Here is a 17,459-nt window from a genome sequence, read left to right on the forward strand (position 1 = left end):
GGCTGAGAGAGGTCATCTCCCGTCTCTCAGCCAATGAACGGCTCCCTCCATTGTAGTCAATGGTGGGAGCCGCAGGGTAAACTTTAATAACCTTGCGGCTCCCACCATTGACTACAATGGAGGGAGCCGTTCATTGGCTGAGAGACGGGAGATGACCTCTCTCAGCCAATGAATGCTTAGCAGCGGGGTTTCCATGGTGATACCCCGCCGCTAAGCTCTCATTCGGGAAGTACCGTTCTATAGAACGGTACTAAGTTCGTGGATCGCGTTTTCGTTTTTTTTTTTTTGCCAAGTCCGGGGATGCCTACTTTGGAATGAAGAGGACAGAACCTCGCATAGGAGATGGTGAGTATGTTTTTTTTCACAGGTCCCCTATGGATACTTTACCGGACAAGTGGACCGATGCTACAGGTTACATAGGTGAGTATGTGTACATGTGTGTGTGTGTGTATGTATGTTTAATAAACTTATACTGTCACGGTGTGTGTGTCCTGTGTTTTTTTTAAACATTTTTTTACAGGTGAACTACAGGTACTAGTGGGCCCTTAATGCCCTGCATGCTGGTACTTGTGGTTCTCCAAGTACCAGCATGCGGGGCAGGCTTGCTGGGACTTGCAGTTCTACTTGTAAAGACAATGTTTGATATTCATTATTTACACCACACCACACAATCAACCCGCCACCCACCGCCACCAGGGGTGGCGGGGATAGCCCCGGGCTATCAGCCTGGGCCTGGGGTGCCCTGGAGAGGGTGACCCCTTTATTGGGGGGGTCCCCAGCTCTCCAGGGATCCCTGGCCTAGGCTGACTAGCGGTCAGGGCTGATGCTGCGGCTGGGGGGCCCGGTGAAAGTGCTCCCCTGGCTGTGGCATCAGCCCCCCGCTAGAAAAAGTCCAGTGCTGGTTCTGGAACATACAGGGGAACCCTACTAATTTTTTTCCCCTGTATTTCCAGAACCAGGACTGGATCAGAGCCCAGAGCTGGTTGCGCAGAATACGGGGGACCCCTACGTCGTTTGTCCCCCGTATTTTGGCAACCAGCGCTGGTTCTGACTAGCCCGGTGCTGGTTGTGCTTAAGTACAGGGGACCCCTACGTCGTTTGTCCCCTGTATTTAAGCACACCCAGCACTGGGTCACTAATGCCCGGGGCTGGTTGCTCTTTTGGGGGGGGGGGCACGCCATTTTTTTCTTTTTTTACACAGGTTTTTTTTTTTTTTTTTTACCACAACAGCACAGACGGGTCTCACGGACCCGTCAGTGCTCTGTGTCAATGACACAGGTGCAAGTAGCACGGATCTCCTGGTCCGTGCGTGCATCTGTGTCATTGAAATACACAGCAGCACAGACGGGTCTCACTGACCCATCTGTGCTCTGTGTCACTGTCAGTCACACAGATGCATGTAGCACGGATCTCACGAGTCCGTGCTACATGCAAATGAGCACCATAATGCTGATTGGCTGAGAGCCGTGACAGACGGCTCTGTCAGCCAATCAGCACTTTGCCCATTAAAGGCAAAGGCATTTTTTTAAAAATGGCCGCTCGAGGCAAAACCTCGAGATCCGACAGCAGATCTCGAGGTTTTGCCTCGGGAGAGGGATCCGGGGCAGACAGGGAGATCCGAGCTTGGGCTCGGATCGCCCCGGATCCCCGAAGTTCGGGTGGGTTCGGTTCTCAGGGAACCGAACCCGCTCATCCCTAGTATTAAACTAATGAGAGGGTTGACCCTAAAAACTATACCGCAGAGTACCTTATTCACATTACGCCTCACAGAGCCCAGTCACATTATGCCTCACAGTAGTACTCCTTAAAAACATTATGCCACACACAGTAATGCCCTTTAAAACACATTATGCCACACATTAATGCCCCTTAAAACACATTACGTCACACACAGTAATGCCCTTTAAAACACATTATGCCACACACAGTATTGCATCTTAAAACACATTATGTCACACAGGAATGCCCCTTAAAACACATTATGCCACACACAGTAATGCCCTTTTAACACAATATGCCACACACAGTATTGCCCCTTAAAATACATTTTGGAACATGGTAATGCCCCTTAAAACACATTAAGTGTGTCTATATCTCCTCTCCAACCAGCAGTTCTGACTCCCCCTCAGTGTCCCTCTAGCAGCAGCTCTCTCTCCCTGTGTCTCCTTTACCACCAGATTATATCCCTCCTGTCCCTATAGCAGTAGCTGACTGCCCTGTTTTTCCTCTCCCACCAGATTATACCCCCTGTCCCTATAGCAGCTGCTCCCTGTCCTGTCTTTGCTCCCACCAGATTATTACCCACCCCCTGTCCCTATAGCAACAGCTCCCTGCCCTGTGTCTCTTCTCCCACTAGATTATATCCCACAGTCCCTATAGCAGCAGCTCCCTGTCCCTGTTTCTCCTCTTCCACCAGAATATACCGCCCCCATCCCTATAGCAGCAGCTCCCTGTCCTGCTACAATGTCTTTCCAATCACTGTCAGGAACTGTGTTAATTCTATTAAAGCCCACAACCAAAAAGGAGGAGATAGGGTTGTGTCATGTTTGCCCACTTTGATTGACAGGAGGACAAATATTGGTGTAGTTTCTATAGAAGCGAACCAAGCACCAATGTTCATTAGTGGTACTGCTCCACCAGGTAACTGACCCTCTAATGGAGTAACAATGTATATATTGAGTGCACAGTCTAGAAACTGCACCCTAGAGCAGGGGTGGACCCACAGGCAGTGAGGCACACTAGGGATTTACCCTGTACCCCTGTGGGCCAGTCTGACCTTATTCTTAGTGAATGTGAGTCTGCCCTTTTATCTAAGAGAGACCTATGCTACAAATGTGACAAATGTGACAAGAGACCATCCAGTTACTTATGAGGTGAGATCACACGTGGAATATCAGCAGTCTTTGCAACCAGTCTATATTGCTGAGCCGGAAAAAGGTCAGCCAGATGGAAGCACCCACGTGACTGCAGGTGAAACGGGGCCACGAGACATCCCAGCTGGCTCTTGTTGGTTAACTTAGCCTGAGTCGATGAGCGGGTCCCCCTAGACTGGAGGCAGTGAGGACTCCAGGTACACCTGGCAATGGGATCAGTATGATTTTCTGCTGGCTGCATGGCCGGCGGTTCAAATCCCGACAGCGGAAGCCCGGCAGTGAAGATCCCGACAGGTGAGTATTTTTTATATCTACTAACCTAACCTATCCCCTAACCCTAACCCTCCCTTAGGGGTGCCTAACCCTAACCTCCCCCCCCAAGTGCCTAACCCTAGCCCATCTAAAAGTGCCTAAACCTAACCCCCCCTTTCCCGCAACCTAACCCTAAGTCTCCAGGGGGGGCGCCTTACCCTAACCCTCCTCCCCTTAGCCTAACCATAACCTCCTGGGGGTGCCTAACCCTAAGTCCCCGCCGGGAGCCCCTAACCTACCCCCCCGCGGCTGTGTGCGCCCGGCTTACCTTTGATCGATAAGCTGGGTGTCGTGCTCTCAGCGTAGGGCTAATGACTGGCGTCAGGATTTCGACGCCAGTCATTAGACACTTGCCGGGATTAGACAGTTGGGATGCTAACGGTCGGCACCCCGACTGCATCCCCTGGCAATTATAAACACTGCACCTGCCGTTAAGCGGCTATCGAGTGGAACCTACACAGTGGATAAGGTGGGAATAATCTATTTCCACAGATGGTCAGAGAATATATGGTACCATATGACTAAAAAATGTATGTGCAGAAAATTATTAAATATACACTATCAGAGATCCCCGTCAGAGGCTGCTATAATACAATAATATAGATATTGAGCCCACAGTAGTGTAACAATTTAAGTAAAAATTGTGGTTGAACCAAAATGAAGGCCTATATTAACAAGACATTTGAGGTCTCTCTCCTGCAATGCATTAATTGTAACAGTAACTGCACAGCCCCTGTACAGACACAAATGTTTTCTCTCTTTCCCCTAGGATTATGCACTTCCCACTCTCTCGTTCCTTGTCCAATGCTTGCAGACAAGGGACAGTAGAAGTGGTGAGGCACTTTCAATATCCTGGCTCCACTGCTATCACTTTTTTTTATCTCTCCAGACATCTATAATTCTGCTCTATTGTTATTTCATTGTTTAAGATTGAACAGCTGAAACTTACTTGAAAGTCCTAATTGGTATTCTGTGTGATAGATCTTAAGCTGGGTACACACTAGGTTGACGGGTTGGCTGTTCGGCCCACCTGCAGATCTACCTGACGATTGGTAAGTGTATACACACTTACCAATTGTCTGCCCAATGTGCCGGGCTTGACAGCTCAACTGGGTGGACATGTTAATTTGCCCGCCCAGTTCAGCTGTCAATCACCGCCGTGTCCCTGCAGAATGTGTACAGGCGATCGGCGGGTCGCCCGTACACACCAGCAGATGACTGATACATCTTTCAGATCTATCAGCCATCTGCTGTGCTGCACAGAAGGTCGGATATGTCTGTGAACTACGTCGTTCACAGACATATCCACTGTATACAGGCGGTGATGCACTATAGCTATATCACCCGTTCAATGGAACAGGCAATATATCTTATCAGTGTGTACCCAGTTTTAGGACCAGTCTAATTACAAAACAAGGGAGACACAATCTATGAGTTTGCTTTACTGGCATTTTATTGCCTAAGATTGAACAGCTGCTGCTGATATCAATAACATTCATTTACATTCTAGGATCAGTCCAATTAAGTTTAGTAACATTGTTGTAGTACTGTATATTAAATAAATTGTAGTACACTCTAATAACATTCGGCAATGTGAACAATGATGTAATGAGGTTATATTTTGCCTTATCTCTATTGATTGAACACAAGCCACTTCTGGGGGTAACTTTAGGAGATATTTAATATGAGAAATCTGTGATATAGTTTCCATCTACTGTAGTTCTACAACACAGCGGTAACATTTGTTACTATAGTTATACATCTACTGTATGTTTGCACTACTTTGTCTATGACAACAGATCTACAGTACCTTGAATAAAGGGGATTTTGTAGTATTTACTTCCTCATTATAATCCCTTGTGTCTATATTTTTTCCGCTTTCAAAATATCTTCAGGAGATACCACTCACATGTGTTTACCAACAGTTTAGAAGCATTGATAACACTGCATGGTGGATATACTATTTTGGAGACTTGCACACCAATAACAAATTAAGATACAGTAAAATATTCTTGTAATTTAATAGAATAGAGTGTTTTCATTCATTATAGATTATTACATGTCAACATCATATCCCTTTAGCAATTATGCTATATTATTATTATTATTATTATTATTATTATTATTATTATTATTCTACATAAAGGGATTTAGTTATTTTCACCTTTTTTCATCTTTTTCATTTTGAGCTCTAATTACAGTACGTCATTATTACAACCATTTAATATTACCAGTACACTATGTAGTACACCTTTTTAAGGGTTCAAGATTAAAAGTTATGTTTTATGTTTGATTCTAATTTACTTAGAAAAGTGCTCCAGAAAGAGTTTTTTTTGTCCTTTTTTTTGTGACTCTGCGCATTCAGAATATCTTTCTGCTAAAATACATACAGACTCCAACTGGGTTTTCACATGCAATAACATGAACGCTCTGGTCTCAAGGAAATTTCTTTGCTTTTTTAGAGATACATTGATTTTCATTTTGCCAATTGTTACAACTTTTTATGATAACTTGTTTCTAGTTTTATTGCAATAGGAACTAATTGGATTGCCAAAATATCCCTGTGATTTCAACTAACTATGGTTTAGACGAGTAAGGTTTTATCCTGAATATAGGATTTTTGTTTGAATAAATACTTTTAAATAGGAGAAAAAATATTTTTTATTAGTTATATTAGTGCAGCTATTTATGAATTTTATGTTATTTCTCGTGTTTGCATGATTTGGTCGATCCAACCAAATCATTCTTACTTTCCAAGGCATTAAATGGAGCAAGCTAATCCTGGTGATTCCCACTGGCCTATTGATCTGAGCCTCCTGAAAAATCTGATCACTGCGGTATCTGGGATTGCTTTAGGCGCTTTTTAGATTGTTCTGTTTAGCATTATTCGGGGCCTTTGGTGGGGGAGTCAGTGATGTTTAATAGAAATTCACTGACTTCGGGTCTGGTTTTTGCTAAAGTTTTTGTCAAGTCGGATTTCATTTTGTGTACGATACATAGGTTTAAAATGGATCACTTGGCAAGCAGGCGTTGGATGTATGTTCTTGCACATTTGGATTTTCTAGTTTGTCCGGTGGTTTTAGATGCGTGCTTTAGCAAATTGCGGCCAAAAAGGCGGCTTAATGGCTTAGCCATGCCAAACTTTCATCGCTGTCCAAGTTTCAGTTTACAGTCGTGTTCATAAGTTGCATTAGGATTACCAATTGATCATTATGGCACTCAATCTTTTAGGATAGGTGTGTTGACTTGCGCAGCAGCGGTGAGTTCTTCCATTGACTCTATAAAGCAGTTAGCTCAGAGGAAGTCAAACTGTAGGCCTACAAATGTTATTTATGGGGTGATAAGTTGCATAGTTAACTGCACTTCCTGCAAGTTTGTTTGGAAACCTTATAGGCTTAAGGGGTCTTGGATGGAGATAAAGTGAACAGAGATAAATTCCCAACCAATGAGCTCCTAACTGCGATGTCACAGGCTTAATGACAGCTAGGAACTGATTGGTTGGGACTTTATCTCCGTTCACTTTATCTCCATTCAAGGCTTAGTAAATAAGCCTCCTGCAACTTTGGGGTAATGAAGATCTATCCAATTGTTGCCCTCGAAGAGGTTTTTGTGGTTTTCCACTTCATCTGGATCTCCTAACTCCTGTTCTCCCCACCTTGGCTAGGTTGTTTTATGTGTAGCTGTTTATTGATTTTGTGAATTTTTTTTACAGGCTTGCTTGGGAGGTCTAACAGCCGGGTGTGGTTTGTGGGCCATTCCTATATTTACTGGGCTAGCAGACATCCTTTAGCCATTAGGACCCCACTTCTGATAACCAGGGACGTGAGGTTCTGGATCTTAGAGGGATGCATTGGAGTGGTCTTTTAGACTGCCTTTGGTGGCTAAGGTGAAGTTTGGTACCCTTGACTGGGTGGTTATTTATTCAGGGGGAAATGATTTGGACACTTGCAAGAGCATTGAACTTATTAATGCCATTAAGCAAGATCTGCAAGCACTCATAGTTTGCTGGCCTAAGGTGGGTTTGATCTGGTTGAAGATTGTGCTTCGTTGTTTTTGGAGGGACACGCAAGGGGGTGCAGTATTGGATAGGGTTCGGCAGAAAGTTTACATGCCAATCTCTAGGCCTACTCTTAGGGGACAATCCTATTATGTGCGAAGGGTGCGAGTTGCCGTTGCAACGGCGTTAAAACACTTGCAACGGATCGGCACCTTGCACGCTTCACGGCCCACTCCGAGCCTGAATTCACTGAATTTTGAAGAGCAAAATTCAGCGAATCCGGGCTGCTGTAAATGTGTGGAGATCATCGTGGATAATAGGATTGACCCCATAGTTTAGGCTGGTATGTTATCAAATACTGGTGTTTACATTATGAGAAGGGAGGTTTTTATAGACCGGACAGAGCCCACTTCACTGGGGAGAGTGCAGTCTACTCACCTGACTCGACTGTAATGTGGAGAGCATTGCTGATTGAAGCAGTCTGTCTGTTTACGTGTATGTCACAATAGTGTGGTTGTCGTGCCGATTTGTGATGGAGTCACTAAGCACAACAGAGCTCCGCTGCACAATACTTTATTATTATTTTTTTTCCATAATGTGATAAATGAAATTGGGTGGCAATCTTAAAATAGGGTGGCAATCATAAAAATATTAACAATACTTCTTATTTTGCTATGCTAGATATATACAGGTTTGCACTGGTATGGATAAAGTTTTTTTTTTTAATCCACTTTGCAGAGGTGAAGATCTACTGGTGTTTTTCACTCTGTGAGCTGTAAAAGCAGGATATATGCAGGGGGAAAGCAGGCAGGTCATCTGAAGTAAGATATCTAAGACACGTGCAGGAATGGAGAGAGGAAGGCCCTGCCTGTCAGTGGAGTATTAGACGGTGAGAAGGTTACAAATTGGACAATAAGTACTATGAAGAAAGAAACAATTGCCACTAAAAATTAAAATGAAGGTCCTATAAAAGTGTGGTTAACACATAAAATAAATTATACCTTTGCTTCCAAAGAGTAATATTACAGTAAGTACAAAGAATCTGCTTTAGGAAATGCTATGCTTGCTATTACTTCAGGGGGGATGTATCAATCTTTCTAAACACCAATTAGCTTCTAGCCATCATATATAAAATTATTTCTTTAAGCTGATTGGTTGCTATGGACAACTTCTCCTGTTCTCTTTAGGAGCTTTGATACAAAATTTGGAGCATTTCAAACATATGCTTTGCACTATTACTCTAAAATTTGGACACTTCTTGGGGTAATTAAATTACGGAACCTCAATGTGTAATACATCACGGGATAGAGGTGCATGCACAAACAAGCAACAATTTCATGACACAATGGCCGTCATGCTGCCCCCGTGATTTTATTTTAATGCAAAAATAAATTGTTTTAGACTTTTGGGGCTAATTGCTAAATAGACACCTATGGTTTAGCACTTGTCATTTTTTGTTATGTATCATCGAAGAGAGCAAAGAAATCTGCTCACTGGCTTTTTTTATGAGCATAATGTTTTCTTCATGTTTGGGTTTGTGCCCTGATTAATGTCATCTGACATTGGAGAAAGGGAGTGAATATATCTGTACACAGCTTTATATTGATGTCATGGGAAAAACTGAACTCCCAGCTTAACCCCTTGGATGCTGTTACAAGGCACACACTGCAAATACAAATGAATGTTCATTATGAGCACTAAATATAAGATAATTTCGGTACAAGATATTTAAAGGTGTTTTATTATCTTATATTATATGATAATCAGTTAATAAAATAATGAAACGTGTCTCTGTAATGTTTATATAGCACTATTACTTACAACATTGAAATGGGTATGTGTTTACTAAATCAACATATAAGGGACCACTGGTTCTAATTTTGTTGACATATCCGTTGCCTACATTAGTATAAGAGTAAATTCAAGGTAACATATATATATATATATATATATATATATATATATATATATATATATTAGGGATGTGCAGGCTCGGATAGGTTCGAGTTTGCACGTTGAGTTCGGATTTTTCCCTCCAAAAAAACGGAACTCAGAAAGAGGCTAAACGTCATCTTACATGGACGAACATCATCATTCCTGGACAAAAGTCCAGGAATGATGATGTTCGTCCATGTAAGATGACGTTTAGCCTCTTTCTGAGTTCCGTTTTTTTGGAGGGAAAAATCCGAACTCAACGTGCAAACTCGAACCTATCCGAGGCTGCACATCCCTAATATATATAGTAGTCCCAGTAGTTAGCGGCACTGGAGGACTTGATCAATCAAAAATATTTATTAGACCAACGTTTCAGGGCTACTTTGCCCTGAAACGTTGGTCTAATAAATATTTTTGATTGATCAAGTCCTCCAGTGCCGCTAACTACTGGGACTACTGTACACTTTTACAGAGGGCACGGGGGCAGCATTTCTTTATATGGGAGTAGTGCTGGACCATTTGGACTTTTTATATATATATATATATATATATACACTTGATGCACAAACACAGGTCATCAGGTCACAGATGTAAGAAATAATACGTACTGTGTGAGTTAAAAGAGAGTGGGGGAACATCTTGGACTATCCCAAAACGGTTTTGCAAGTTTCACCCCTCTCGCCCAGATAGTTTGCTGTCACACAGCGTTCAAAGAAGTTGTGTTTTCCTGTGCATTGTAAAGATGCTCAGTCCAAAATTAAAGCAATGTGTTATCTTAACATTTTTAGTTAAATTGAACAAAACCACCACCAAATCTTTCCGTATGCTAACCGAGGCTTTCGGGGCAGATTGTATGTCACGTGCATGTGTGTTTGAGTGGTACAAAAGATTTAGGGGTATATTTACTAAGAATCGAGTTTGGGAGAGTTTGCAATCTCTGGAGAATTTGGGCTTTTTTTCACACTCGCAAATTTACTAATGTAAAACTCAAGAGAGAGATCTCCTTTGCTACGAGTTAGCAAACTCTCTTCAATTCACCATCGGCTAAACTTGAGAACCTTTTCACTAGTGAAGATAGGATTCAGGAATTTACCAAACAGAGAGTTTCTAAACTCTCATGAGAAGGGACAACTCTCCTGTAAAAACTTTGGAAAAAAATTCACCTGCCAGTGATCTGCGAGTTTGGCAGAAACATACCAGCTCACTGTGATACATGTATGTTTCTGCCTGTAGATAGAAAAAAAGGGTTAATTTTTATAAAAAACTGATGTGAGGTCCCCCCGTTTCACCGGGCGCCCCAGCCGCAGCATCAGTCCTAAACGCTAGTCAACCCAGGACAGGGATCCCTGGGGAGTTGGGGACCCCCAATAAAGGGGTCCCCCTCTCCAGGGCACCCCTGGTCTAGGTTGATAGCCCGGTGCTATCTCCGCCACCCCTGGGCAGTGGGTGGCGGGTTGATGGTGTATATGGTATGTAAGAAATAGAAGTATCAACATTGTCTTTACAGTCAAACTGCAGGTCCCAGCAAGCCTCCCCCATATGTTGGTACTTGGAGAACCACAAGTACCAGCATGCGGGACATTAAGGGCCCGCTGGTACCTGTAGTTCATCTGTAAAGAATGTCTAAAAAAACACAAAACACACACACCGTGAAAGTACAGTTTTATTACATACAGTACATACACACATGCTCACCTACATTACAAGGAGTGGTCCCCTTGTCCAAAGTAGGCATCCAAGGTCCTCTTAAAACAATAAAATGAAAATCGCGATCCACGCAACAGATACCAACAAGGATGATTGATATTTCCCGAATGAAATGCTCAGACGCGGCTTCTGACATATATGAGCGTTCATGGTCAGGACTGATGCTGCAGCTGGGGGGCCCGGTGACAGGGCTCCCCTGGCTGTGGCATCAGCCCCCCACTAGAAAGGGTCCAGTGCTGGTTTTAATTTTAGGGAGACCCTACACAATTTTTTTCCCCCCTATAATTAAAACCAGGACTGGCCCTGCAGCCTGGTCCTGGTGCTGGTACCTAAATTACGGTGGAACTCTACTAGTTTTGTTCCCCATAATTTTAGGTACCAGGACTGGCTGGTAAGTCTGGGGCTGGTTAAGCTTTGGGGGGGGGACCCTACGTAATTTTTGTTATAACATTTAACCTGTTTTTTTTACAGCTACAACACAAGCAGATTACAAATATCTCACTGATATGTGAAGGCTGCTTGCTCGGGAGAGTTTTGCAGAGAGAAGACACTGCAATCTCGGGTGAGTAATCTACTGCAAAACGTGCTACTCGAGTGAGATATTTCATTCTGCTTCACCATCGGCCATCTCACTTTCAGCTAAACTCACTTCTTGGTAAATTTGAGAACCTGTCCAATCTCGTTCGATCTTGGAAGCGATACAGCAATAGGCCTGGCCAGTACTTGGATGGGAGACCACCTAGGAATACCAGATGCCATAGGTTAATCCACATTGGAGGATTGGGATAACACTTGGGACAGATACTACATGAATCAATTGTTTATATTTATACACCATCAATATATGGACTGGAGAAAGTATGTCACGTATTCTATGTATGTGTTGTGGAATGCAGATTTGATTTGTTTTATTATTTTTGCTGCCTAGCTCGGTTTATATTTATCTATACCCGAGTTTTGTATTTATTTTATATTTGTATTTATAATTGTATTGACAAAGCATATTTTGACCATACTTGTGTTTATATTAGATTGCCTCATAATTTTATGCAAGTATAATAAAAGTCATAAAGCAATCAAGTTCTATGTCAAGCGCTAACCTCTGAGGGTCAGTATTCGTGCATGCAGGGAATTGACAACCAATTACCAAAAATGGTGCGGGATAAACCCATTCGTTGTGAGGGTTTGTAGTGGAATGCAACTATGGGATGAGGGTGTATGCCTGCTGATATGAAGTGATGGTATTCTAGCAATCCTATTGATCCTAAGGACTTGAAAAAGACGTAATTATAGTTTCAATATATTTATTAATAAAATGTCACAGGGTATCTGTGCACATCTGTAAAATCAAATGTACGTGGTGGCCGGATGTAAGGATCAAGTTATAAGTTATGTCCAAATGAGTCACTTAAGTGACTCATTTGGACATAACTCATTTGGACATAACTTATAACTTGATCCTTACATCCGGCCACCACGTACATTTGATTTTACAGATGTGCACAGATACCCTGCAAGTAGAGGTGAGGTGTTTTTTTGATTGCAGGTGCTTGTTTCAGGTGCGTTTTTTAAGTTTTTTAAAACTTAACTTTAGCGACTTTAAAACATGCTTGCACCCATTTTCAAGTACCCCAAATTTGAAAGGAGTACTTATTTTCTCCAAAAAAACTGCTTAATGCTATTCACCACTTGTACAAAGACGCTAATTAGAAGAAAATTACGCCCCTTAAGTACCCCAAATTACTTTATTAGGGCTATTCAGGGGCATGTACATTGGTCCCCAATGTTAGTGCATCTTTTAGGGGGTGTCAGGCTGATTTCCCCTATTCCGACAGCACTATTCGCCTGGTTTGCATTCGCCGGATTGCGTTTTCACGCATTTTTGTATTGCTACCACATTGTGTGCACTAAGGGGGTCATTCAGACCCACTCGCGAGCGGCAGTACGCTCGCAAGTGGGTCGATGTTCCCCACTGCGCATGCGCACGACGGAGGGAGCTCCGTCGCGCGCATGCGCGAGACCCGGCGAGCGAAGGACTTTCCTTCGCTCGGAGTGTCTCATCAAAGGGGGCGTGTTGTCGATGGTGACTGACAGCACGTCCCCTTTGGTGGACGTGCCGGGGGCGTGCCTGCCAGAAGGAGGCGTTCCCAAGGGAACGCCTACCGTCTGAAGCCGGCCCCACTGACATCACTAGTGATGTCAGTGGGAGTGATTTTGGCTCTGATAGAGCCAAAATCACTCCTGGCCTTGCAGTTGGGAAACCGCAGGCTTTCACTCGCAGTTGCGATGGTCAAGACCATCGCGACCATCTTTTTGCACGCTCGTATATGCTGTGGGTGGTGACCCACAGCTATACGAGCGTCCAGGAGGACGCTCCATTTTAATGGAGGAGGGCCCTGATTCAGAGCGAGCGCTCTGGTCAGAGCATCCGGCTCTGAATCAGGGCCTAAATGTGTATATTCACCACATGCAAAGTTGTAATCATCTCTATTGCCAGACTGCCTTTATCAGTATGACTGGATTCATTTCATAGCTGTCATCATGATTACTACGTACTTCCACCAACAAATTGCCAGGAAAGATCCATCTAACATCTGATAATAGGCATAATTCATACTTGCCTACATTGTATTTAGCTGTTGCGGGAGACTTGGGGAGAGAAGAAAGATCGGGTCGTGATGGGGGTGGGGCCTGACATCTTGCGTTATTAGGCCCCGCCCCCTTTACGTTAAATTGCCACGATTGGCGTAAATTTGCATAAGGGGCGGTGCTAAATGACGTGATTCGTGCAGAATCGCGTAATTAAGCCCCGCCCCCTACACAGAGACCCGCGATTGCCGCGGAAGTTCTCCCCATTCTGCCCACTTCACTAGGAAGTGGGCAGAAATCGGGAGAAATGCCTACCCTTCCGGGGGTGCGGGGGGTTACCCGAAAAATCGGGAGCCTCCCGCGAAAACCGGGAGGGTAGGCATGTATGGCATAATTACACATACAGTACTGTACACAGTAATGTACACACAAGTCTGCATAGACCACAAGTCTGCATAGACCATCAATTTTGACGACAAGTCCTCTCTGAAAACACGCAAGATGCGCCCGCAAATCCGACTTGCGTTCCATTATGATTTAGGGTTGTTTGAAAGGAATAGTAGCATTGATTTAATCTTTACATTGTACGTACACCTTCATATTTTTACACCTTACAGCAATGGTTCAGTAGGCACGCTCCTAGTATGCGAACGTGTCTCCTAGAGTTGGGTACGGCATCCCAGCGTTCGGGATGATGGTGGTCAGAATACTGACAATGACATCCCGGCAATCTGAATCCTGATGCCTGAAGGTAAGTATGCTAACCCTCCCCCTAACCCTTCACTCCCCTCCCGCAGTCTAACCCTAACCATCCCCCTCACAGCCTAACCCTAACCCTCCCCTTAGTGCCTGACCCTAAGCCTAACCCTAAACCTAACCGGCCCTAACCCTAATACTTATCGTCAGGATGCCGGTGGTTGGTATTCTGGAGCTGGGATTCTGACTGCTGTCGGCATTCCGGCACCGGTATTCTGAGCCGGTATTCTGAGCACCAGTATCCCAACCGCCGGGATGGGAACTACATCCCGTCTCCCGAGACCAGAGAGTGAATGTGCTAAGTGAACAATTTAAGTGCACCAGTCGCAAACAAAGGTGTGCATCCAGTTTGTGTTCTAAATGAGAGCCTCACACGGAGATGTACGCAAACCCCATGGTTTGCATACATATCTGATAATGGGGCGCCTGGACTTGTGCCCCCTGAGCAGCAGGCTGGGTGAGGGCGGTGCCGAGTGGTTCTGTTCAGGTAAATGGCAGTGTGCCGCCCACGTTCTTTTTCTGACGTAGACTTCCTGGCCTCGGCTACAGAGCTCAGTAAAAACCTCAGTTACTCAGATGGTCAATGGTCTAGCAAATAATATGATGCTGCAGACACTTCCTGCTTCATTAACATATCGTCAATTTGCTGCTGGTTCCAAAGTCGCAGCAGCAATATGAACTGCATCCATCTCTGAATCAGGCCCTGAGATACAAAGTCTGTTGTCCATATATTCTATATTATGCTATATATTTTGGGGATGATTAAGCAAAAACGAACAGGTAACTTTACACCTTGGCAAAACCATATGGCACTGCAGGTGGGGCAGATGTAAGATATGTAGAGAGATTTTTGAGGGGCGTGACACTCTAAATTGCAGTGTAAAAATAAAGCTGTCCAGCATTTGTGGGCTACATGCAAAAAAAGCCAGTATTTACCCTACAACAATATCATTGTATTTTGCACCTCTCGGTTTGTTCTAGATACAAATTTACTTTTTTTTGCTTTGCTTCCCCCTCAGAATCAGCCCCTATGTAGCTTCATATCAGGGGTGCAGGGGGCCCACACCACACACCCTGTACACAAACTTTTATAACTTATCTCTCCTGAGAGCCACATCAGCACTATCAGCACTGTAAAAATTGCCTGGAAAATGGCCGCCGATGCCATTCTCCCGGCGTTTTGCGCATGTGCAGTAGGGAAATCGCCGGGAAAATGGCACGACAGCATGCACAGTAGACTCTGGACAGACAAGTGCCCAGAGCCTACTGCTGCGGCGCTGCGCTCAGTGTGCTGTCGGCCGTCGTAGAGAGAGGAGGGGGCCCCGGACGGAGAATGCACACTGGGCCTCCTCCTATCTTAATATGCCCCTGCTTCATATAAATGAATATTTACATACAAAAGCTCATCAGGTAAAAAGATAATACAGAACTAAAAGCAATTTTCATACATAAAATATGTATGGGTTTTGCTTATTGTCGAGCATTTTGTTGCTTCCTTTATTTGACTGAGCTTATAACACATTCACACAGAAGATAACCATCTGGCCTGTGTGACAAGGGTCTGTATGATTTATAGAACCTGTACTTACACATCAGATCTACTGTATATTCTTCTGCTTTCTCCTTCACATTTGCTTCAAGGCTATTTCACATACCACAGACTTTCTAACTTAGAACTTTGTCTTATAGCATTAGAGATGATTCTGAGTGTTTTTCCCCACATGCATTAACAAACATAGTTAAAATCATATCATGGCTAAAATATTCACCTGATCTGACCTACCCAATTGTCCACAGAACATCAGGTATGTGGACAAAACTGTACAGTATATGACAGGCAATACACTGACTGTATATATGAAACACTGCTCTTACGGTATCAGTAACAGTATTCTGAATTGAAAATACAGACATTTCTTACCATGAAATCATTGGCAAACTCATCCGACTTTTCTTTCTTTTTCTGGTAATTATCAAGATAAAGCTGTATAACCTCCCTCTGCTCCATCTTGTTAGGCTGGCAATGAATACAGTCACCTTAAGTAGATGTTTAATGAGACCACCAGGCAGAGGCGAGGAGTGTGGTTAACAAACATTTCGACAAAAGAAAGAAACAAGTATAAACTCTTAAGCGGAAGCTATTACTGACAGCTACTTGTGGTCAAGAGACAACCAGAAGCTGACTGGGTCCTATAGCCTTCCATTTTTTTTTCACAGTAACAAGATTTGCTATGCTAAAACACCAGCCTCTTAATTTGTGATAGAGAATGCTCAGCATTATACTGAACTCAATGTGTTTTATTGTGTACTGAACACACATCCCACTGAGGGCTGCACAAGCACTATATATATATGGCTCTGCTGTGCTTGTTACCTCTTCCTCTGTGTGATAAACAATGTGTTCTTTGTTGATACAGATCAGCATATTGCTTATTTGGATATACATTTTAGCACAGTAACATAAAAGATGAGCATTGTCTCCAGGCAATCTTCAGTGGCACTAGTTAGTGTGTGTAAGTGTACATGTATATATATATATATATATATATATATATATATGTATACACACACACACACACATGTGGTGTGTGGCAGCTCTCAATCCTATGTAAAGCTGCATGGTGCAGAGGCCCTGATTCAGAGCCGGACGCTCTGACAGAGCGCTCGCTCTGAATCAGGGCCGGCCCTCTTACTTTTTTGAGCGGCCTCCTGGCCGCTCGCATAGCTGTGGGTGACCACCCACAGCTATAGTGAGCGGCCAAAATGATGGTCGCGATGGTCAAGACCATCGCGACCATCAGGCTTGCGATGAGACCCTTGCGGCAGGGTCTCGCTGCAGCAAGCCCTGGAGTGCTTTTGGCTCTATCAGAGCCAAAAGCACTCCCAGTGACATCACTAGTGATGTCAGTGGGGCCGGCCCCAGACGGTAGGCGTTCGCATGGGAACGCCTCCGTCTGGGCAGCCACGCCCCCGGCATGCCCACCAAAGGGGGCGTGCTGTCAATCACCATCGACAGCACGGCTCCTTTGGCGCGAGACCCATAACGATGGCTTGGCGGAGCCGCCTCCATCGTGCACATGCGCACTTGGGCAACATCAACCCGCTTGCGCGCGCTCAGCGCTCGCGAGCGGGTCTGAATCAGGCCCAGAGTTCAAACATAGGGCCTGATCACTACGGATCGCTATTGCAATCACAGCTGCGATTACGCATGTAGGTCTGCTGCGAAAATATGCTACTGTCTTGAGGTGTCAGCTGAGGTGACGGACCGCACTGCTATTGTCCGCGGCCCA

At 44.2% G+C, this 17,459-nt stretch overlaps 1 protein-coding gene across 1 annotated transcript in view; it reads right to left on the reverse strand.

Moving 5' to 3' along the window:
* Positions 1-16,177, reverse strand: part of PTPN22 (protein tyrosine phosphatase non-receptor type 22) — a 139,165-nt gene extending 122,988 nt beyond the window's left edge. Inside the window, exon 1 of the mRNA XM_088454425.1 lies at positions 16,091-16,177. Coding sequence (XP_088310551.1) covers positions 16,091-16,177 — 87 coding nt within the window. The remainder of the gene's footprint in view (positions 1-16,090) is intronic.
* Positions 16,178-17,459: the final 1,282 nt, after the last annotated feature.

Source organism: Taudactylus pleione, unplaced genomic scaffold, assembly GCF_031769625.1.
Source record: "Taudactylus pleione unplaced genomic scaffold, aTauple2 ptg000615l, whole genome shotgun sequence".
NCBI classification, from domain to species: domain Eukaryota; kingdom Metazoa; phylum Chordata; class Amphibia; order Anura; family Myobatrachidae; genus Taudactylus; species Taudactylus pleione.